The sequence below is a fragment of the Bombina bombina genome, chromosome 7, assembly GCF_027579735.1.
Source record: "Bombina bombina isolate aBomBom1 chromosome 7, aBomBom1.pri, whole genome shotgun sequence".
NCBI classification, from domain to species: Eukaryota; Metazoa; Chordata; class Amphibia; order Anura; family Bombinatoridae; genus Bombina; species Bombina bombina.
In genome coordinates this window covers 427,527,414-427,539,464 of record NC_069505.1, presented here as the reverse complement: position 1 = coordinate 427,539,464, position 12,051 = coordinate 427,527,414, and the positions used below count along the sequence as shown (strand labels likewise).

The 12,051-nt window shown below is 36.9% G+C and overlaps 1 protein-coding gene and 1 long non-coding RNA gene across 2 annotated transcripts in view; both read right to left on the bottom strand.

The window, feature by feature from the left end:
- Nucleotides 1-7,327, bottom strand: part of NPTXR (neuronal pentraxin receptor) — a 64,638-nt gene extending 57,311 nt beyond the window's left edge. The window contains exons 1-2 of the mRNA XM_053689433.1: nucleotides 7,314-7,327; nucleotides 6,220-6,829 (exon numbers count right to left, since the gene is read on the bottom strand). Of these exons, the coding sequence (XP_053545408.1) occupies nucleotides 6,220-6,829; nucleotides 7,314-7,327 (624 nt within the window). The remainder of the gene's footprint in view (nucleotides 1-6,219; nucleotides 6,830-7,313) is intronic.
- A 1,882-nt stretch (nucleotides 7,328-9,209) lies between these two features.
- Nucleotides 9,210-10,492, bottom strand: LOC128666607 (uncharacterized). The gene is made up of 2 exons (XR_008403251.1): nucleotides 10,355-10,492; nucleotides 9,210-9,406 (listed from the first exon to the last, which is right to left on the bottom strand). It is a non-coding gene; the product is annotated as an uncharacterized LOC128666607 (long non-coding RNA).
- Between the last annotated feature and the right edge of the window lie 1,559 nt (nucleotides 10,493-12,051).

The window sequence follows — 12,051 nt, the reverse complement described above, 5'->3', positions numbered from 1 at the left end:
GACATATAATGTATTATATATAGCTGTCAGGACTGTATGCTATATACTATATAATGCACAGTATATAAATGTGAGGACTGTATACTATATACTATATAATGCACAGTATATAACGGTCAGGACTGTATACTATATACTATATAATGCACAGTATATAACTGTCAGGACTGTATACTATATAATGCACAATATATAACTGTCTGGACTGTATACTATATAATGCACAGTATATAACTGTCAGGACTGTATGCTATATACTATATAATGCACAGTATATAACTGTCAGGACTGAATACTATATACTATATAATGCACAGTATATAACTGTCAGGACTGTATACTATATAATGCACAATATATAACTGTCTGGACTGTATACTATATAATGCACAGTATATAACTGTCAGGACTGTATGCTATATACTATATAATGCACAGTATATAACTGTCAGGACTGTATACTATATACTATATAATGCACAGTATATAACTGTCAGGACTGTATACTATATACTATATAATGCACTCTATTTAACTGTCAGGACTGTATACTATATAATATATAATGCACAGTGTATAACTGTCAGGACTGTAAACTATATATTGCACAGTATATAAATGTCAGGATTGTATACCATATAATATATAATGCACAGTATATAACTGTCAGGAATGCATACTATATACTTTATAATGCACAGTATATAACTGTCAGGACTGTATACTATATAATGCACACTATATAACTGTCAGGTCTGTATACTATATACTATATAATGCACAATATATAACTGTCAGGACTGTATACTATATAGTTTATAATGCAGAGTTTATAACTGTCAGGACTGTATACTATATTCTATATAATACACAGTATATAACTATCAGGACTGTATACTATATAATGCACACTATATAACTGTCAGGACTGTATACTATATAGTTTATAATGCAGAGTTTATAATTGTCAGGACTGTATACTATATTCTATATAATACACAGTATATAACTATCAGGACTGTATACTATATACTATATAATGCACACAAATTAACTGTCAGGACTCTATACTATATAATGCACAGTATATAACTATCGGGACTGTATACTATATAATGCATACTATATCACTGTCAAGACTGTATACTATATGATATATAATACACAGTATATAACTGTCAGGACTGTATACTATATAATATATAATGCACACTAATTAACTGTCAGGACTCTATACTATATAATGCACAGTATATAACTATTTGGACTGTATACTATATACTATATAATGCATACTATATCACTGTCAAGACTGTATACTATATGATATATAATACACAGTATATAACTGCCAGGAGTGTATACTATATGATATATAATACACAGTATATAACTGCCAGGAGTGTATAGTATATAATATATAATATACACTAATTAACTCAGTACTGTATACTATATACTATTTAATGCACAGTATATAACTGTCAGGACTGTATAGTATGTACTATATAATGCTCAGTGTATAACTGTCAGGACTGTATACTATATACTATATAATGCACAGTTTATAACTGTCAGGACTGTATACTATATACTATATAATGCACAGTATATAATTGTCCGGACTGCATGCTATATACTATATAATGCACGGTATATAACTATCAGGACTGTATGCTATATACTATATAATGCACAGTATATAATTGTCAGGACTGTAGACTATATACTATATAATGCACAGTATATAACTGTCAGGACAGTATACTATATACTATATAATGCACAGTATATAACTGTCAGGACAGTATACTATATACTATATACTATATAATGCACAGTATATAACTGTCAGGACTGTATACTATATACTATATAATGCACACAATATTACTGTCAGGACTGTATACTATATATATATATATATATATATATATATATATATATATATATATATATATATATAATGCACAGTATATAACTGCCAGTATTATATGTCTTTTTGGATAGCTGTGTATGCTTCTTACTGTGAGGGCAAAATTGTCTTCTTTTTTTCTCTTTTTCTGCGCCTAATCCTACAATTCATGCATCATGTATTACACTTACGTCCCCTGCAGCCAATTACGTTACTAAGATTTCCTTGGTTATTCTCTTCAGTGTACGTATTTCAACTCCCTCATTTCTGTGTGTTTAGTGAATGGGCTGCTTAGAATAATATATGAATGAAAGACACTGCATAAGACTGACAAGAGATCATCAACTGTGAAATCTGGGTGAAAGAATGTTGGGGATAACAACCTATATATGGTAATGTTAGGCTTAGGCACTGGGGCTAGAACTATTATAACAGTTTATTATAGGGCGGGCTAGTGCTACTGTTAGGGATTTGATAAGGATTATAGAGAGGCTAGGGTTTGGGGTCAGAGCTAGGGTTAAGGATTGGGTTTTAATGCTGGGGATAGAGACAGGATTGAGATTTGGGTTAGAGCCACCATAATGACCGATGATTATAGGTAGGGATAGGGTTAGGGCTTTAGTGAGGGTTAGTGACTGGAGCTAGGGTTTGGGATCAGAAACAAAGTTGAGGATTGAGGTTTAAGGCCAGGGATAGAGGTAGGGATTGAGATTTGGGCTACAGCCACCATGATGTTTGATGATTATACATAGGGTTAGGGCTTGGGTAAGCGATATTGACTGGGGCTAGGGTTTGGTATAAGAGACAGAGTTAAGGTTTAAGGTTGAGGATGGAGGTAGGGATTGAGATTTGGGTTAGAGCCACCATTATGACTGATGATTATACATAGGGCTAGGGTTAGGGCTTTGGTGATGGTTAGTGACTGGGGCAAGGATTAGGGTCAGAGCTAGGGTTAATGATTGGAATTTAAGGCTGAGAATAGATAGAGGGATTGATATTTGGGTTAGAGCCACCATGATGACTGAAGATTATAGGTAGGGTTAGGTTAAGCTCTTGGGTGAAGGTTAGTGACTGTGGCTAGGATTTGGGATCAGAGATAAAGTTAAGGATTGGGGTTTAAGGCTGGGGTAAGAGGTAGGGATTGAGATTTGGGTTAGAGGATTAGGTTAGAGCTATTTTTATGATTGATGATTATTAGGCAGGGCTAGTGTTAGGGACTTGGGTGAGGGTTAGTGACTCGGTTAAGGGTTGGGGCATGAATTAATCTTAAAATTAGAGATTAATCTTGACAGGGATTAAGATTGAAGTTAGAGAAGTTATTAATGTTGATTATATGTAGGGCTAGGGCTAGATTAAGGGACCTGGATAAGGGTGAGGAGCTAAGGTTAAAGCTATGGTTAGGGCCAAGACTAGGTTGAGGGATTAGATGTTAAAGGGACACTAAACCCACATTTTTCTTTATGATTCAGACAGAACATGCAATTTTAAGCAACTTTCTAATTTACTCCTATTATCAAATTTTCTTCGTTCTCTTGCTATCTTTATTTAAAAAGCAGGAATGTAAAGCTTAGGGGCTGGCACATTTTTGGTTCAGAACCTGGGTTACACTTGCTTATTGGTGGCTAAATGTAGCCACCAATAAGCAAGGGCTATCCAGGGTGCTGATCCGAAAATGGGCTGGCTTCTAAGCTTTACATTCCTACTCTATCTGAATCATTAAAGAAAACATTGGGTTTAGTGTCCCTTTAAGGGTTAGGGATAGAGGTACGGATTGAGGTTGGAGTTAGTGCTACCATTGTAATTCCTGACTATAGGTAGTGCTAGGGCTAGTAATTGGGATTAGGAGTCAAGGATTGGGACAGGGATTTCATATTGAGGTTAAAACTATGGTTATGAATGTTTAACATAAGTAGGGCTAGGGATTAAGGGTTAAGATCTGGTGATAGAGGTGGGGATTGGCATAAGTGATACAGTTAATGTTGTTGATTATAGATAGGGCTAGTGCTAAGTATGTGGGTGAGGGTTAGGTAATGGGGTTATGGTTAGGGTTACATCTACCATTAGGGTTTAAGGGTTGGTAACAGGGGTAGGGATTGGTGTAAGTGTTACTGTTATGATTGTTGATTGTAGGTCTTATAATTAGTAGGGCTAGTGTTAAGGATTAGGTGTTAATGGTCAGGACAGGAATTAAGGCTAGACCTATGGTTATATTATAGGTAAGGCTAGGACCAGGGTTAGGGACTTGTTGAGGTTTAGGGACAGGGGCTAGAGCTTTTAATCGGGTCATGGTAAGCGTTATGGACTTAGTAATGGTTAGTTACTGGGGTTAGAGTTTAGGTGAGATAGTTTGGTATTTTAGTCTCGGTATTGCTGTCCGGGTGACATTATCAAAAAGAACTGTATATTGTATCTAATATAAACCTCACACTCTTCCTCCTTCATCACTATCCCGATAGCTCTCTCAATGTCCCCCGGACCCCATCTTCTTCCTCTTTAAATTATGTTTCCTATTCTGCTTCCTCCATCACTTTCTATATCTCCGCCCTGCTCCTGTCGCTCTCTTCTTTCTCCTTCTCCCCTATTCCTCTCTCACCCATCATCCTGTCCTTCTAGTATGAATGTAAACCTCCTAGCCGCTATCGCAGATAAATAGATAAGATGTCCATTTGCCTTCTGGGGCCAAGTGCCCCGTCTGTACTGAGATACCGCCTGTCAAACACAAAACTATTAGCACCATCATACTTAATGTACCAGAAAACACTGAGGTTTCATTCTTATCTTTTTATTGTAGTATTTATATAAAACATGCTAACATATCCCCTGGCACTATGAAAAAAGCACAATAAGTACATTATATAATACTGTAAAGATGTAGAGAGCTCTGGAGTTAGCACCTATTGTCTACATTACCTTTACACAAGGGGTAGGGCAGAGTAGGTGGGTTGGTGGGTTTAAAAGCAAATGTGGTCTGCATGATTTTTTTACATTAAATATAGAGATTAATATTCATGTGTTAACTTCAGACACAGTCATTTGTAGACACAATGACAGCTATGTAGACAGATGCAGAACCAAACCAATAGAGATATATAGATGTAAAGAAAGACATACACAGCATATAAGAAGATATATCACAAGGCAGATCAATACATAGATGGAAAGGCAGATAGAGACATATAAATGCCAGGCAAGTAGATCAGTAGAAAGCTTGGTAATGCTTTGTAAACATCTCATCAATACTGCACTGGATTTACATACTTTGCAAATACTTTCTTAGGGGAAGACTAGCTATTGAAGTAAGGGGGGGGGGGGCAGGTATTGGGGCAATTAAAATAAGCACTGGTGTAACTGCTTCCTCTGTGTGGTTTTAGTGGCATATAACACGAATTTTATAGGTGGGTCACAGTATTATGGGCTAGTACAATGCAATTGCCTTAACACGCACACACACACAGTATATATATATATATATATATATATATATATATATATATATATATATATATATATATATATATGTTTGTGTGTGAGTGTGTATGTGTGTAGCAAACCACCCATACTGTTATATTGGTATACTGGTATCTACAACAGCTCCATGCAGAATATATTAAGACACTCCTGGACTGGGCTCTTTGACTCTTTCTTTGCTCTCAAGTCTGAATCTTGTAAATCATTTTCTAAACTATATTAACAACTTGGTTGACACAAAACAAAGCGAGTTGCAGCCCCTGTGGCAATCAAAGGGTTCAAACACAATTATAATAGTAATTTAATATATTTTAGGTATTTAATAAATTATATTATTAACATAATTATAGTATTAACATTGATAGCCTCCTTATATTCAAGAATCATAGTTTACACATTCTGATCATCTCAATCTGTTATCTGATACTTGAAGATGATTGTGCAAAACAATAATTAGATTTATCTTTGAGTTCACATGTTCATTTTTCTAGAAAAGGAGCATAAATCATTAATAAACCCTGTTTTGTCTTATAACTTGTTTGTTCATCTATCTATCTATCTATCTATCTATCTATCTATCTATGTATATGTCTGCTTGTCTAACTGCCTGTCTTTATCTATCTATCTATCTATCTGTCTACCTGTCCATCTATCTGATTGTCTTCATATATCTATCTAAAATATCTATCTATCTATCTATCTGTCACAGTGTGTCTAATTATATATCCCTACAGCAAACTTGAGATTTAATTTTCTCACTAAAGGTAACTGATGTTTAATAAAGGCCCACAATCTTAATTCCAATTCGGAGTTTTAACAAAATCTCACAGACTCACCTCAATCTTCTCGATCCTGTCCTTTAGGGTCCTCACCGCTTCCTCCAGCTCTTGTACAGCCTGAGGGGAGTCCAGAGGGAGGTCCCCCATGGTTCCTTCCTTAGCTCCCCACACATCCCCTTCCTTGTAGCTTTTGTCTAGCCCATTTTCACAGCGGCTGAGCTTGCTGGTCAGTTCCCTGATGGCCTCCTGGTCAGTGTGGATCTGCTTTTTCTGCTGCAGAACTGTCTGCCTCAGCTGCTCTGCTGTGGTTTGCAAGAAGAGGATATCCTCTCCTACAGGCTGGGGGGCATCTCTCTGTACATCGGAAGGGCACTCCATGGCTAGAGGAGTGCACAGGAGGCGGCTGAAGCTTGGAGGTGCTTGGCTCTTGGATCCTGAGACCTCCAAGAAAGCATCCTTGGATCCATAGAGAGTTTTCACACCATGGAGAGCTCCCAGACTTTTCTCCAGAGGCGCTGCTGCCGAAGATTCATTTTCAGCACCTTGGACAGGTCCTTTGGCTGCAGGATGGACACTTGCAATGATACATATGATGGCACCGAGGAATGCAAGCATTCCTGCCACCAGCAAGACGGCTAGAAACTTCAGGGTGACAGCTTTAAGGGCCCTTTAGAAAAAAAGACACTTAACCCACCCTACAGCTATACGAGTCCCCTGTGGAAGAAGCCACCTCTTGAGTTCTAAGGGATGGTGAATATCTTGGATGGTTAAAAACGCTCTAAAAAATATCTCCCGAATCAGGTTTGAGGTCAACACAGCTCTTGCTGAATGAGGTTTGAAGCAGTCAATGCTTCAGCCAGGATATTGATCTTTAAGGCTAGCTGGACGAGGAAGTCTGGGGCTAACACAGCTTCTGTCTGGATGAGGAGGTCTGAGGCTGGCACAGTCCCATGGGTGGTTGAGGAGGTCTTAGGCTGGCACAGCTCCTGAATGGTTAAGGAGGACTGAGGCTGTCACTGCTCCTGTGTGGAAGAAGAGGTGACAGCTCCGGTCAGATTGAGGTGCTGATGCTGACAGTTCTCACTCTCTCCAGTGCTCAGCCGTTGCTTTGGTTGTGAGTTAGAAAGGGAGGATGCTGCACGTCATCTCACCTCCTCCCTTTCATTTTCTACATTCCCCTTATGAGCAAGCACGGCCTGTTTTACCCTTTCACTGCCTAATCAGTGGCTACAGATTGCATTAACTCAATCAGTGACTGTCACCAGCAAAGCAATTTATTTCTATTGAGCAGCAGACTTACAATCAAACACTACAGACACATACAGGGATCACACGTTGCTGTGCTCAGTGTTTAAGGAAACATCTTAACATAACTGTTGCTTTTTATTCTCAGGAATTAAAAATATAGGGTGAAAAAAAAGCATCTGAATCAGTGTTTTCATTATACAAGATTTGATGCAAGATGATTTATGTTTTATATATATATATATATATATATATATATATATATATATATATATATATATATATATATATATATATATATATATATATATACACACACACACACATATATATATATATATATATATATATATATATACACACACACATACACATATGAAGTTGTATAAAGCCTTATATACCTGTAGATCTTTAGTAACCAACATGCACAAATATGTATGGCAGTGTATATGAATACACCACAAAATCTAAATAGAGCTAAAATAATAAAGATGTATATATACTAATAGATGAAAAAAGGTATCAGTATGGAGGCATCTGCATTAATATGTATATACAATATGTCTAGGACCTTGGTGGGTATAGGCAGACCAGCTGTAGACACAGTAAAATATCCAGTGCCAGTATTTGTAATCTCTCTGTAATCTGGAGTCACAGGAATGCATAACCCTAGCAGATACAGAATGCATGAATAAGGGCAAACAGATACAGAATGCATGAATAAGGGCAGATACAGAATGCATGAATAAGGGCAAACAGATACAGAATGCATGAATAAGGGGAAACACGCTGTCAGCATTTATCATTGCGGAAACAGGGGCATCAAGCTCCATTTGGAGTTTGATAATTCGGCCCCATGGGAACAGTCAGTAAACCACTATCCTGCACAACCAGTAACCAGGTTTCCTTGCACCACACACAGCAAGCCTTGAGGAGTTTTATAGAAGCTTAGAATAAAAGTTTAGAAATCCAGGTTTCTAGTTAAGACTTTTAAGAGTTTCAGTATATTTTATTTAAAGGGACAGTAAACTAAAATTTCAGATAGAGCAGCAATTTTTAGCAACTTTCCAATTTACTTTTATTTTCTAATTTGCTTTGTTCTTTAGGTATCTTTTGTTGAAAAGCATACCTAGGTACGGTAGGCTTAGGAGCAGCAATGTGCTACTGGGAGCTAGATGCTGATTGGTGGCTGTACATATATGCCCCTTGACATTGACTCACCAGATGTGCACAGCTAGCTCCCAGTAGTGCATTGCTGTTCCTTCAACAAAAGATAGGGAGAAAATGATGCAACTTTGGTAACAGAACAAAACTAGAAAGTTGTCTAAAAAATATTCTATCTGAATCATGAAGGGAACAAAAAAATGGGTTTCATGTCCCTTTAATGCCATGTGTAGTAGACAGTACGGCTTCAATAAACTAGGTATAAGCATGAAATACCAGTGATATTGTTCCTAGTGACTCTCAATGTGCTGTCTGATAGACGGCCCTAAAACTAATACAGATCCTCTCAGAATTGTTTCTTGGAATACTGTAAGATATAGGAAGAAGCAGATTCCCAGAAGGATCTTGTTGGTGATTCAAAGAACAGAGAATCCTCTTGGAGGGGTCTAATAAGCGCAATGATCTATGATAAACCACCACTAATTAACTGAATTAACAGGAAATGCAACAGCTGTACTCAAACATGTAGCAACAGCTTCCTGTAAAAAATATTGAACTGTACATTAAACATCTGTTAAAAACATACTAATTGCTCCATAAAAAACACATGAAAGGAAAACTACAAAACAGGCACCAGCAAAGCTGTGAAAAGCATCTTGATATTGACTGAATTTACAGTTCTTGCTTTATTAATTGTTAAAGGTAGTGGAATAATGGCTAGTTGGTGGCAAGATAAATTAGCCTTTTGTAGATCTGCTACCACGTTCAATATGATCTTCCATTTAGACGGTCGCCATTGCAAGAGCCAGGTTGATTGTTAATGTGGGAAGGGAACCTGGAGGAGAAAAAGAACATTAAATCTGATAGATGAAACACATGGTTAAGTGAAATACTCCAGGCTTAGTAGTAAATATATATAGGAAAGGTTTGCAAACACTCAAACAAGAGTTAATCCTATCCTTTCAGGGCAATTGTATTTCAACCAGATCTTGTTTAAAGGGATATGAGACCCCCCAAAAATGTCATGATTAAGACAGAGAATACAATTTTAAAAATGTTTCCAATTTACTTCTAATATCAAATTTGCTTTATTCTCATTTTATTCTTTGTTAAAGAGATATCTAGATAGGTATTGTGCACATGTACATAACAGGAAATAGTGCTGCCATCTAGTGCTCTTGCTAATCTATAACATTATTGCAGAACTGCTGCTATAAAGTACTGCAGGTATGTGCTTTTCAACATAGGATAACAAGAAAAAGAAGACAATTCAATAATAAAAGTAATTGGAATGTTGTTTAAAATGGTATGTTCTATGTGAATCATGAAATATTTTGGGGTTTTATATCTTTTTAAAGACCTTGTAATTAACTTACTTAAAGGGACACTCAAGTCAAAATAACCTTTTATGATTTAGATAGAGCAGCAGTTTTAAGTCACTTTCCAATTTACTTCGATTGTCAAATTGTGCACAGTCTTTTTATATTCACATTTTTTTGGGGAACAAGATCCTACTGAGCATGTGCACAAGCTCACAGGGTATATGTACACTAGTCTGTGATTGGCTGATGTCTGTCACATGATACAGGGGGCCGGAAAATGGGAGAAAAAATAAATTTCTTGGAAATAAATCTACTGCTTATTTGAAATTCAGAGTAGGTGTTAAATCATTGTCTTTTTATTATGTAATTATATTGCGTTGAGTGGTCCTTTAAGGTTCTTCTAGTCTCAGGGGAACAGGATTATCAAATGCCTTGGCTGCTTTTTATATTCAGGTTTGTACCTTGCAGCTGTTTAACAAAGGTTCAGAGGCACAGATATTCCTCATATGCGATCGGGCGGATTGATGTCCGCAGCCTCAGAGCAGGTGGACAAGTTAAGGAGCAGCGGTTAAGAGGGCAACTTTGAATATCACGACCGTGTTAACATATTCTCTCAAAGACTTTAATGGATCATATGAACTGCAAAAAAACATAGTTTATGTAAGAACTTACCTGATAAATTCATTTATTTCATATTGGCAAGAGTCCATGGGGCATATTTATCAAGCTCTATATGGAGCTTGAGGCCCCTTGTTAACAGACGTTATCAAGAAGTTATGAAGCAGCTCCATAACCTGTCCGTCTGCTCTGAGGTGGCTGACAGAAATCAACCCAATCAAATTCGATCGGGTTGATTGACACCCCCTGCTAGCGACCGATTGGCCGCAAATCTGCAGGGGTTGGCTTTGCACCAGCAGTTCACAAGAACTGCTGGTGCAATGAAAAAAAAATGCTGACAGAGTATGCTGTCGGCATTTATCGATGGGCAGCGTTGTGCAGCGGACATGATACGCTACTTCGTATCATGTCCGCTTGCACATTGTTAAATATGCCCCCATGAGCTAGTGACGTATGGGATATACAATCCTACCATGAGGGGGCAAAGTTTCCCAAACCTCAAAATGCCTATAAATACACCCCTCACCACACCCACAATTCAGTTTAACGAAGAGCAAAGAAGTGGGGTGATAACAAAAGTAGTAAAAAAGCATATAAAAGAGGAACTGGAAATATAATTGTGCTTTGATACAAAAAAAACATAACCACCATAAAAATGGTGGGTCTCATGGACTCTTGCCAATATGAAAGAAATTAATTTATCAGGTAAGTTCTTACATAAATTATGTTTTCTCTTATGTAATTGGCAAGAGTCCATGAGCTAGTGACGTATGGGATAGAAATACCCAAGATGTGGAAGTCCACAGAAGAGTCACTAGAGAGGGAGGGATAAAATAACAACAGCTATTTCCATTGAGAAATTAAATCCACACAATAATTAATAATTAAGCAGTAGAATCAAACTGAGACAGCTGCCTGAAGAACTTTTCTACCAAAGATTGCTTCAGAAGAGGCAAATACATCAAAATGGTAAAAACAATAAAAGTATGCAAAGAAGATCATCCAAAGGTTCATTCTGAAAAAAAAAAAACGCCCAAGAAATTGCGACTGAACTTAGTAGAATGAGCTGTAAATCTCTGAGGCAGAGCCTGCACTGCCTCGAAATAAGCTGTGAAAACCCAAAAGCTTTAATCAGAATGCCAAAGAAATGGCAGAGGCGTTCTAACCTTTTTCTGGAACCAGAAAAACATCAGTCTAGAAGTTTTCTGAAATCCTAGTAACCTTGATATAGAATTATCAAGCTCTTTCCACATCCAAAGGATGTAAAGAACTCTCAAATAATTATTTAGGATTAGGACACGAAGAAGGAACAATAATTTCTCTACTAATGTTTTTCAAATTCACAACCTTAGGAAGAGAAAAAAATAAAGAAGTCCACAAAACAACTTATCTAGATGAAAAATCAGACAAGGAGACACACAAGAAAGGGCTGATAAATCAGAAACTCTTCTAGCAGAAGAGATAGCCAAGAGAAACAACACTTTTCAAGAACGTAAATAATCTTTAAAGAAAATATAAGCTCAAAAGAAAGAGCCTACAA